This window comes from Carassius auratus, unplaced genomic scaffold, assembly GCF_003368295.1.
Source record: "Carassius auratus strain Wakin unplaced genomic scaffold, ASM336829v1 scaf_tig00033282, whole genome shotgun sequence".
Lineage (NCBI taxonomy): Eukaryota > Metazoa > Chordata > Actinopteri > Cypriniformes > Cyprinidae > Carassius > Carassius auratus.
The window spans coordinates 12229-24766 of NW_020526065.1; the positions used below are offsets into that span (position 1 = coordinate 12229).

At 34.0% G+C, this 12538-nt stretch overlaps 1 protein-coding gene across 2 annotated transcripts; it reads right to left on the reverse strand.

The window, feature by feature from the left end:
- Positions 1 to 4756: 4756 nt before the first annotated feature.
- LOC113081162 (28S ribosomal protein S16, mitochondrial) lies at positions 4757 to 6244 on the reverse strand. 2 transcript variants are annotated; one of them, XM_026253210.1, is made up of 4 exons: positions 6074 to 6244; positions 5874 to 5900; positions 5370 to 5630; positions 4757 to 5250 (listed from the first exon to the last, which is right to left on the reverse strand). In XM_026253210.1, exons 2-4 carry the CDS (start codon positions 5884 to 5886, stop codon positions 5123 to 5125), a joined length of 402 nt encoding a protein of 133 aa, XP_026108995.1. In that variant the 5' UTR covers positions 5887 to 5900; positions 6074 to 6244; the 3' UTR covers positions 4757 to 5122. The 2 variants fall into 2 exon arrangements, with proteins under 2 accessions (XP_026108995.1, XP_026108994.1); XM_026253209.1 differs by having other exon boundaries at positions 5874 to 5921; positions 6074 to 6243.
- Between the last annotated feature and the right edge of the window lie 6294 nt (positions 6245 to 12538).

The following is a 12538-nucleotide window of genomic DNA, read 5'->3' on the forward strand; positions in this document are numbered from 1 at the left end:
GTAGATGAACTGAATTCTGATACACAGACACAGTTAGACAGTGTCTGCTCTATTTACAAATAATTTATATATACAGTACATAAAAACACATAAACCAGTGGGATTACAAGATGGAAATATACCGTATTTTCCGGACTATAAGTCACACTTTTTTTTCATAGTTTGGCTGGTGCTGCGACTTATTGTCAGGTGCGACTTATAGTCCGAAAAATACGGTAGACTAGAAAATATATTTACACTTGCTCTACCCTACGTCCATTACACTGACTCACTGCGGAGTTGCAAGTTTTAACCTTAACACCTCGTAATTTAAATTTTTCTTAATCTAACCATCCAAAGGCGCCGATTGTGCACTTGGATGGTTAGATGCATGATTGGCTAGTATAACAATAACTTAATGTCTTTCCAGCATTAAGATAAGTTGATTATTATATTGTATTTTTTTTAAGTAGGATTGTCTCTATTACAAATATGGCCGGTCAATGATAAAGAATGATAGCTCCTTTTGTACTGTATTGCATATCAGGGATGACAGATTGATAAAAAGACATGCTAATTATGACTAGATGTAACTTTTATACTTTGCGATAAATGTGGCTCTCTGTTTCACTTTGCCTTACCAGTGCGGCTCCCATGGAAAAAAAAAAGTGAAGACCACTGACAGTCTTACAAACATTTATATACTGTATCCGGTATAAGAATGATATGTTACATTTTGTTATTATGTTACATTTTCACGGTTTACAATGGCAGGGCCTACCATGTTGACTTTTTGGCTTGTTGCTTCTGATTGCACTTTAACCCCAAAGGGGGAAATCCAGATCAAATCCCAGAAGGTAAAATCAAAACAAAATAAAGTTAAAAGTTGTTTTGAACAATTTCTTTGTCATCTGAATATTGATTTTAGGTGGGGGGTGGGGGGGTTTGATCAATCTTAAATCATAAATATTTTTTGTGAAAAAAATTTGCTTTTTTTTTTTATTTTATTTTTATGCCTTATCCACCAGCCCTACTTTGATCTGCTGTGTAGTTTTTTGAAGGATGTGCTAATGGGAAAAGTTAAAATAGTTGTTTGTGTAGATTATTATTGTTAAAGTGAGAATCAGTTTGGGAACTTGTTTTAACTGCATCATTTTAAAAGTATATTTTTTGTTTAAATTTGACTTTATTTATTTTCCTTATTGCCATTTTAGTCTTGCATGGACTGTTTACATGTCTTTCATAATTAAGATATTATATATATTTTTGTATTAACATTTGTCTAAATACGCTAAATTTACATCACAGAGCTTTGTCAGTATATGTATATTTGTCACATACCACTCTTTGAGTATTTATAGCATGGGTGCTATGAATAAATCGTCAGTGTTTGTGTACTACTTTACTTGATTAAATAACAATTTGACTGTTGATATGTCAAAGATTTTTTTAGGCAATTTGTAAGTCAGAGACATTTCATTAAAAGTGCAGGAATATGTGAATAATATTTTTTTTCCACAAGTTATATACATGATATTTAATATAAATTAAATGTATGCGTTTAGCTGACGCTTTTAGCCAAAGCGACTTACAGTGCATTTTTTTACATTTTAATTTTTTTTTACCTAACGTGTGTTCTCTGGGAATTGAACCCACAACCTTGCACTGTTGACACAATGCTCTACCACTTGAGCCACAGGAACTTCACAAAGTAATTAATTATGTCCTTTTATATATCATTCTATATTTCAGTCAACTACAGAATACGAAGATGCAATCACATTTTTCTTTTACTGCATTTATGTAACAGTGTCTTTCTTTTTTCTTTATTGTTTTTTTTTTTACCAGCTATTCCCATTCTTTAACAAAATTCCAACATATCTGTTGCTTGTTTGTTTGTTTAAATTAATCAATTTAATTTAAAACTAAATAATTAAAGGCTTTAAAATCTTACCTGAATTTGCTCCAAATCCCATGACAATGAAAAATACCAGCAGGACTGAGGCAATAAAGTAATTATTTTTCCAGAAATACATGTTGAGATTGTTCCCATAAGATGGTTGTTTGTTTAAAATGATTAAAAATATATATATACTTTTAAAAGTTTTTTTCTCTCCAAAACTAAAATATTCAGCCGAATGCACCTGCCATCAGTGTTTCTCCTCTGTTAAATCTGAACATCAACCTGATGATGACGATGTGTGTGTGTTCCCTGCAAACAATAAATGTCATCAGGTATGGGCACTTTTGTGTAAAAAAAAAAAAACTAAGTTCACACCTTGAGTAAACCACACTGATTGGGAGTGTATGTAGTTTTGAAATGCCTAAACAGTTATATGACCTTCACCTGTTACACCCTTCCCAATAAATTCTTAGTACGACCATGCAATAAATCCAAGAGAAGAAAATAAACTTTCTCTTTCATTTATGTAAAACAGATATCAGGTAAAATTGTGTACATAATATAAAATATCAGTTTCAAGTGGCTATTCAAGTTCATGCATTGCAATTTGATTTAAAACTCTCTTTGTGCTTGTACTGTTATCTAACATTTTGTCACTCATGATAAATCTTTTAAGAAAGGGAATAAAACCTAATAATACCTAGTTTATCACTACAGACAAAGCCAAAGATTACCTTAAAGTTCTCAGATCCAACTCTCTCCAAAACGAAACAGGCAGGAGATGAAGCGGACTGGAAGCTGTGTTTTGAGTTGATGCCTTTCTTATTTTCTTAAGTTTTGTTATAGCCCATTAAGTGACGGAGTGGAAAACAATGGTTTTACACTATCATGTTCCATTCTTCATAAACGCATCAGTTTAACAGTTAAACTAAGTCCTGCTATGGAAACAGAAGCTAGTTGGCACCAGTCTTAATAAAAGAAATAAACAAATACTTTGCTATGAGGTTGCTAGGCTATGCATAAATATGGCTTGGGGCACTTCTTCTGTGTAGGTCTATAAGATTGTTTTCCACATGTTTTATCGTCTGCCAAAAAATGAGTCATAAATCAGTTTGCTTAATAAATTAATGGCACACCTTTTGTCAACAAGCTGCATGATTTGAGAGATCAATCATGTCCATCACACAAACAATGAAGGACAAGTTATGTGCTGAAATGTAATACTTAAGGCTAGCAACCTTGGTTTGATTTGTTCACGTAACATTCTATAAATAGTGACTTTGTGTTAATCAATATTATATGGCAACCACATGAAAACAATGACTCTACAGTAGGTGTAGAATATGTTCTTGACCTTAGGTCATGTCTTCCACACCTGTTTCCTCAGAAAGATTTTTAAGTCATAGAGAATGTTCATATGCTTTACATAAAACCAAAGGGCACATCCATGAAAATGTCAACCATAGCAACTTTCAAGCTGCACTACATTAGAGTGATATATATATATATATATATATATATATATATATATATATATATATATATATATATATATATATATATATATTTTAAAGGAAATTAGATAATTCATCCACTACATACAATGTGTGCTCAAAAAGTTTAGTTAATTGTATTATTAGGCATTTTCAAGAAAGACATGTCTGATCTGGTTTGCTGGTTTTAACTGTAGCCACTAGTGTTTAACTGGTAAACTTAATTTAATTTAACTGGTAAACTTAATTTAATTTAGCTGAGCAGCAGACCAGTCTGAGACTATCTGGAGAGTTTCTTCCTTTTTTTCCAGCATGGTATACAGCAATTTTTATTATTCCAGTAATTGCTTTTAAAAAAAAAAAGAAACTGGCCAGAGCAAAACCCAGACCTGAACAACTTTTAGCTGGTTTGAAACAGCGTGACTGATTGATGATTTTGACATCAAACTAATTTTTGTTGCATGGAAATCTCTAAAATGAAAAAAATCACCCTGACTATTAAAAATGCACTATAACCCTTTTTTTAATACTCCATCTTTTGTAGCCGGCTTTTATGAGGCATCATAAAAATGTTCTGTACAGATCTGCAGGGTGTTACACATCATATTAAACACAATCCTGAAAGTGTGTAGCAACTTTTGACATCCACTAAACACACACTACACTTACTTTAGTTTTTTTTTTTTTTTTTTGTCGTGTATGAGACCTTTTCATAATTTCAAGTTTAGTTTGATTAGTTTAAGGCTCCAATGGATTTTATGTTTTAGTGGTCAAAGCCTGCAGGTTTTAAAGCATTCTATATGTAGTGTGTTTTCAATAATCATCATCTTTTCTTTTTTCAATTATTAAGCCAAACTGACATCAATGAAGGGGAAAAAAAGGATGGGTTGTTATAAATCTGATTCATGTTTCCTCATTCCATGTGGACGTGTTACTATGTGCTTAATTTTAATAAAGCAAGCGATTTTTAATAGTGCTTTTAGTTGAACAATGTACAATTTTTAACTCTTTCAAAATTGTAAATAAAACATTATTGGAGTGTTTTACAAGAAAATACTATTTTAATGTTTCTACTTCAAAATGTCATGTTTAATTCAATATGTTGCTTGCAGTTTCTTTGTAATTAGTTGCGAAACTTACCTCTAAACGGCCACATCACTAAATTCAAATAAAAGTTTGTCGAGAATTGCTAAAAAAACATTGATTCATTTTTTTAATCGGACACTGTATAACACAGCTCATCCATAAAACCTTCAGACACGCCATTGATACATTTAATTAAACTATACATAACTTTTACAGTAAAGGAGTTGCACAATTGTGTGTAAACTTTTATAGGTTCTGATCCATTGACCTGTAATGAAACAAGGAAGACTCTTCATTTAAACTCTCAGTGTAGGTTCCTGAGGCCAGATCATTTATTAATTTCTTTTGTTAGCTGATCATTGGTTCTCAGTGACAAATAGATTGAGATAAAGTGTGTTTACAGCAGATTTAATGATTAAAGAATTCACTTTCAATGTCTACATACCCTCATTCATCTTTCAAACTGTGCTCTATTGTATTGGGTAATAAGGAAATTTTAATCAAGTCTGGATGTGTCTGGATGTCTGGAGTTTCAACCTGTGCTGAAGCATATAGCCAAACACTTTTATAACATAAAAAAAAATCTCAGTTTAATAGAGAAGTACAATGCCATATTATCACTTCTGAGATGCACAGAAATCATGAACACTTTATTTTGCATTTACAATGTTTCCTTCTGCTCCGCTTGTTCTTGACTGTCTGTTGTCACTTCTTCTATCGAAGCTGCTTTCTGTCTCCGCTCCGCTTCTGTTATTGTCATTGGATGCAGTGGGAAAAATCCAGCCAATCCTATTCAGAGAACACAAGGATCAAAACGTGAGTTATGTGGTAAACCGGTGACTCGCTTACTGCTGTCATCATCTTATTAAAGGAAATAATGAGTAATAAATCTTTAGATTGATGCTCACCTAGAAGTTTGGCCACTGGTTTTGTCGTATGAGCCCCACATGCAATCCAGTACTTGATTCTTTCGTAATTGAAGGCGACAAGTTTTTCATTGTGTATGTTGGGGAGAGGGTCATATGAGCCCAGCTGCTCAATATATTTACTGTCTCTCGCCCGTTTATTATAAGCAGCCACAATGCGGTAGAAAGGTCTATTAGTGGCACCTCCTAATGCCAGCCTGATGACCACATGCCCACCATGATATTTTTTGAGCAGGAAAGATGCTGAGACAAATGCATGAACATGATGTAAGTTTCACACTGGCAATGTTTTTATGTCAAACATGTGGCTTTAATTCAGTAACAGTCAGACTACTGGTCCTAGAGGCCTTAACTTATGTCTTCCTAATTTAAACAATTAAACTTGAGATGATGAGTTGAATCTTGTATGTTAAATTAAGAATCAAAATTACCAATAGCTACTTAATAAGAGTAAGAGTAATAAGTAAGTGCATCAAAAATACTTACATAAATGGACCATGATTGACAGATTCTCTGTTGACGACAAAATATAGCCTAGTGAGTAGAAAATATTTTTAGAATCGTCATATATAACCAAATCCTACACTTTAAAAAAAAGTCAGTCTTTATAAGAGCATGAAGTTGCGTTCTAGCTATTAAACATATTTCGCGTAAAAATAAAATAAAATAAAATAAAAACCACATACCTTACAAATCCTGTAACTTCATGTAGAAACGGCTGTGATATTGTTTAATATAAGCGTAACGTGCTTGTAATAGGGCTCAAACACAAATAATTATCTACCAAAAGTCAACAACATGACTTTCGCAAGGGCGCTGACATTTCTTTTCTACCTCACCGGAAACGTGTTGGATTTGCTCATGAATATTAAGTACGTTACGTCTGTACGTCATTAATATTCATGTGCTGCACTGCGTCAACAGTAGGTGTAATATAATCTTAGCCACTAGGTGGCGATTTTGTTCTATGAAGATCTATTTTGTGTTATGTTTTTTAAATACAAGAATTCACAAATTGTTTGTTTGTTGTTGTTGTTTCATATATATATTATTTTCACACTTTTCTGGCAAGCAACTGCACTATATCAAACCAGATTAGACCAGCATGGGAATTCATGCTTCTCTAATTTAGTGTTTTATGATGAAAGCTATTACCATTTTACTTTTAAGGTTAATATTAAAAGTTATAATCATTAAACTTGCCCAGGAAAGCGGAAGTAAGTAAATAAATGAACAGACACATCACAGTGCTTTGATTCAGGGCAAACCAAATGCATCTTGTATGGTGAATAAGCAGAGAAAGTTGAGCTGAACACTCTCATTCTTTTCACTTGTTGGCTGAAGATCTTGTGAAGATCTCATGCTCCTGTGGACTGTAAGACAAGCTTTTACAGCCATAATCATCCGTGACTGTCATGTCGAGCTTGCTTGGATGAGCAGATAAAATATCAGAAAAAATAGGATTCCCCACTTAAGGACAAAGTCTGTTTAAAACAAGCAAAATCTTGGTATTATTACTATAAGTTTATACATGACAAGGATATAAGCGACAGAACCAGTGCCAAATCATTAAGATATTATGTAATCTATGATCATCCTAGAAGTTCTTTGCTGGGTCATTCTACAGAAATGTCCATTTTAAAATAAAACAATGTGTTATTTGAACAATTAGACATTCTTGCACCATAAATGTGTCAATATTTGTTTGTAATTAATTATAAAGAATTCCAAGAACCACAAAACTGCTTCTCCCAACAGCTATGTACAGGGAAAGTGCTTTATTTTGCAGTCAAAATCAGGGTCTTCCATTTAAATTATAATCAAATATAACAACTATCAAATTTATGATATAAATGGCATAATAAAATAAAATGCTCAATAAATATTATAAAATATATAATGAAAACAGTGGTCTCCAGGATTTGTGTCACTTGTGTTACCATTTGACAAAAATCTGTCATTTTGTAATAAAAATCATACTGATGACATCTCTTGACTTCCTCCTTCCTGTTTTATAAAGATCTATGAAAAAAGCCCATTTTAAATCCACTGTTTCTTTTCAATTGTCAGAAATTGTCTCATTTAACTCACAATTTCATATGAAGCTTTTAGTTGAGATCACTGGAATGACCTATTTATTGTTAGGGAATTGTAAAAATAAAAAAAAAACTATAATAAAAATGGATTAAACTACTTAATTTAGTAAGTGTGTGCAATGATTGACAACATATGGTATACCTTACAGCAGACATCTCTTTATTTCTTGCATTTTCATTATTTTTCTGTAACTCTGACTACATGTGCTAAAAAAATCAAGAAAAAATATTTAATAAAATATTTTTTATATTGATAAAGAAGGTAACACCAGTGAAAAAAAATGGTTCATGTGGTCTTGAAATAATTGCACAAAAAAGCTAAAGAGAAAAATAATTAAGCTGTCATTTATATGTTTTCATAAAGTCAAAAGGTAATCTAATAATGTGGTCTAAGTCTAAATGTTAGAAAAATAAAAACATTTTAGGACATTTTGCCATACCAAAAGTGAACGTTTCTGTAGAATGACCCTGCTAATGATACCTCAGAAGAGATGGAAACTAATTTAAACATGCATCAGAAATTTGCTTAAATGAATATAAATACTTTTCAGACCTTCAGAATTAGTTTTAATGCTGATATAGAACTGCACGTTTTTTTTCTGTAGGCTACCAGTTAACTGCATCATTAAAAAACAAAAACGAGAATAAATAGAAACAAACTCAGTTTTGTGTTCAGAACTGTTTTAAATTATAGTTTAATATGTTGGTTAAACCAGTGAACACAGTGGGTCCTATTCAGAATGGAGGTTAAGGGAAAATTTGAGTAAGTTGTTAACCCTGAAATGAGGGGAAACTCTGGGTTTTCTGTTTCAGAATGGGAGGTTTGTCAAACCCGAGAAAGTAGGGTATATCAAACCCGTTTCTGAAAGAGAGGTAACTTAGAGATAACTTGGAAGTCATGGCCTAATCAGCGCCGCTGCTCCCACCACGCGCATCACGCACTTTGCATAGGGCACCAAGTGCTGAGGGGGCAACAAAAATAGCCTAATTAAATGTTTTTAAATGCCAGCATTATTTCATTAGCCTATAGAAATATTAGCCACATTTTAGCCATGTATATGTAACAAAAAAGGGGGAACAAGAAAGATATTTAATAATATAATTTTGTAATAATATAATTACATAACTAGACTCTCTTATACTCAGAGTCAGTTAACATGATAACTTACTGTTATCTTTTGCCGAGCTCATTCTTCTCAATTTTTCCATCACATATAAAATTAGAAATTATTTTCAATAAAAATAAATAAAGTGTTCTTAAAGTGGAAGTAAAGTGCCTACGAGTGTTTAATAATAATAAAAGTAGTTAAAAGTAGTTACAATAAATATAATCATTTACAATCTGTTATTACAGCATGCTCTTAATGTGCTACAATACTGAGGTGCAAATAGTAGCCTATGTAGGCTATCTTAAAGTAAAAAGTATAATTAGCATCTAATTATTTTTTTAATTAGCCTATTGCAAAGAACTGCTACTTTTAGGCATACGTGGTAAATAGAATGTATCATGATTTTCAGTGCAGGCCTAAATAGCATCTTCACTTCATCGTAGTTTTTGCAAAGGGTCCATTTTGTTGAAGTAGAGTCAAAAAACCTTGCTGATTGTTTGTAAAAATGGTACATTTACTACACCATAGTGATTTGAACACACCTGAAGCTGTTTAATTATGCCTGTGCAACTAATAATTACGAACTTCCCGCAGGATCTGATGGCAAGGGAAGATCGTATTGTGAAAACATAGGCCTGTAGAGTCTTTGCTTTGATGGCACAAACATGGAATAAGACAGTTTTGGTTACTGTTGTGACACTTCTCATGAATTCAACTGATGATAAATACCTTATTTCATTTTGTTACCTGTCTGTTTTACAGATTTAACTCTTTTAACTGTGTGTGTGTGTGTGTGTGTGTGTGTGTGTGTGTGTGTGTGTGCTTGTTTTTCTATTCTGGTGGGGACTGAATACACACTGACTCATGGGGACTCGTGTCACGGTGGGGACCTAAATTGAGGTCCCCACGGGTAAACAAGCTAATAAATTACACAGAATGAAGTTTCTTGAAAATCTAAAAATGTAGAAAGTTTCCTGTGAGGGTTAGGTTTAGGGGTAGGGTTGGTGAAGGACGATAGAAAATACGGTCTGTACAGTATAAAAACCATTACACCTATGGAGAGTCCCCACAAGGATAGCTGACCAGACAAGTGTGTGTGTGTGTGTGTGTGTGTGTGTGTGTGTCTGTGTGTGTGTGTGTGATTTTGTTATTTCATGTAGGGTGAGACAGAGCTCTGGCCTCACATGTCAGGGATCAAATGATCTGTTTTATCTGTTATTGGGTTGTAGACAGATTCACTGAAACTAATTCAGACTGCATGCAAAATGTATCCTGCCACTTTCATCATGGGTAAACAGAGAGTTTCCTTCATTCTGATGAAAAGAGGGATGTCTTAACTGATTAAGACATGTCGGTATGTTTATCACATGCCATTAAGGTTTGTAAGAGTCTCATGACTGTTTTTTATTTTTATTATTATTATTTGAAAACAAAATATAAGCTTAGACTTTAATGTTTGAAAAATGTTTAAGATGTAAGGCCTACATTTCTATATCAAGGGAGCAAACTGAAAATGACATTATTACAGCATTTTGTACATTACACTGAAAAAAAAGGTACATACAATTTTCACTCAGAAACTGCTAGTAAATTTCCAAAGTAATTATAAAGAAATGCCTCACATTGATTTAAACATGACATTTTTGAAGTATTAAGCATTAAATAAAAAAAGTCTTTGTTTTTATATGCAACTTCGAAAATCCTTTTTCTTTCTTTCTTTCTTTCTTTCTTTCTTTTTATGTAGGCTAAGCAGGGGAGGATCTACCGGGGTGGCATGGTGGCAAGAAAGCCTTGCCACCCCTGCTTCCACCCCAGTTGGCAGCAACGAATTAAAGGTTAAGGGCCAATTTGAAAATTTACAAGCGCGAACCTTTCTTGATTCGTGATCCCGCTCCGAACTCCCGAACTGATTCAAATGATTCGTGATCCCGCTCTGAACTACCGAACTGATTCAAATGATTTGCGATTCCCAAACTGACTCAAATGATTCGCGATCACGCTTTGAACTCCCGAACTGACTCAAATGATTCGCGAATCCGCTCCGAACTCTCGAACTGATTCAAATGATTTGCGATCCCCCTCTGAACTCCCGAACTGACTCAAATGATTCGCGAACCCGCTCCGAACTTCCGAACTGATTCAAATGATTTGCGATCCCCAAACTGACTCAAATGATTCGCGAACCCGCTCCGAACTCCCAAACTGACTCAAATGATTCGCGATCGGGCTCCGAACTCCCATACTGAATAAAATGATTTGCGATCCCCATAACTGACTCAAATGATTCGCGATCCCGCAACGAACTCCCGAACTGATTCAAATGATTCGCGATCCCCAAACTGACTCAAATGATTCTCGATCCCGCTCCGAACTCCCGAACTGACTCAACCTGCCTAGGGCACCAACTCCCAGAGGGGGCACCATCCCAGTTGCTCAAAAAAAAAAAAAACTTCCTCCATTCTCCCATCCGCGCTTGCGACCGCTCGCAACTTATGTTTGCGGCTGAATGTTCATAATTGATGGATGAATCCTTAACCCCTGAGGCTAAGTAAAGATTAAATATGAAGTGATGGCATGTAAACCAAGCAACTGCCATAAGAACATGAATGACCCCACAAAATGACACTTTTGTTTCTTTTTTAATTACACCCACAAAAACTCCACAAATCCACTCAGTTGTGTGTGTGTGTGTGTGTGTGTGTTCCAAGTTCAAGTGTGACAAAAGTCACAAAGCCTCATGTTATTCCAATGGTCACTCGATTTTTAAACAATATAACTTTAAACAATGAGCTTTGTGACATTTTGACCCAAGGGATGGAAGAGAGTTTAAGCAATGTGCATGTGACGTGAATTATATGTTGAAAGAAATTTAATACATGTTTTTGAGATGCCACATTTAGATAATTGTAAGTGGCCTTATACAGAGCTGCATAGATTTGTTCAGGAAGATGAGGGAAACAAATCATTCTCATTTACTTTATCAAACCAGTATCAAACCATTTAGATTTAATGCAATTAAAAGTCAATAATTAAAATATTCTAACAGAAAAAAGAACCTAATAAGACTGTTGGTCTATTGTACTAATGGCAACATCTTTGAAAAAGCTGTAATTTTGTAACATTACAATTAAATTATTTTTAATGTTTATCTTAATTTAATCTTAACTTATTTAATATAAACAGTGTTAGTGGCCTTGTATTTTGTTCTTGGAGGATGATGGAAACATCTTTCTCATTCACTTCAATAAAGCAGTGTCAAACATTTAAGATTTATTGCAGTTATGAGTAAATTATGAAATTAATTAAGCTGTAATTAAGTCTTGATTAAGTCTTAAAGCTATAAGACTACTAAAATGTCAATGAAAATCATTACATTTGTAACATTTACTTAATAATCGCTGTTTCTCGTTATGTAACCATGTATACATTTAACTTCATATGAACTTAAAAAATAGACTTTATCAAACAATTTTCATGCGAAAGATTCCGGAGAAGCCATGATCAGATCAGTGTAAGTGGCCTTATATACATAGATTTGTCCTGGAGGCTGATGGAAACAAATCATTCTCTTTGACTTTAAAGGGCTTTATGGATGTAAAAAGCTTTTTTTGAGTTAGGCAGATTAGATGAGCTCTCCGCTCCTCTTCATAATTGGCCTTTAGCTGAGAGGGGCGTTCAGGCCAGACAGTGGCAGCATAGGATAGTCACACTTCATTAAAGATAAGAGCTTTCACCCCGATGTTTAAGAAGGATTCTTAACTCACTGTGACCTCCCTGCTGGGTCGCGACCTGATCACACTCTGGAGTGTCCAGACCCTGCTTGAGCGAGCAAGTTCAAGAGGTCAGACTCCTGTTTGCAAGACGCAAGAGGATCTGGCGCGAGCCTGTCTGTTTGGTTGAAGTTTCTGAGATCACAAAGAAAGTTTTGTAGAAAACCAAGGTCGTA

What these genes read in the sequence shown, in the direction of transcription:
- LOC113081162 (XM_026253210.1), bottom strand. An exon ending in ACCAGTGGCCAAACTTCTAG is followed by an intron (nt 5,251 to 5,369) that starts GTGAGCATCAAT and finishes TTCTCTGAATAG; the next exon opens with GATTGGCTGGATTTTTCCCA.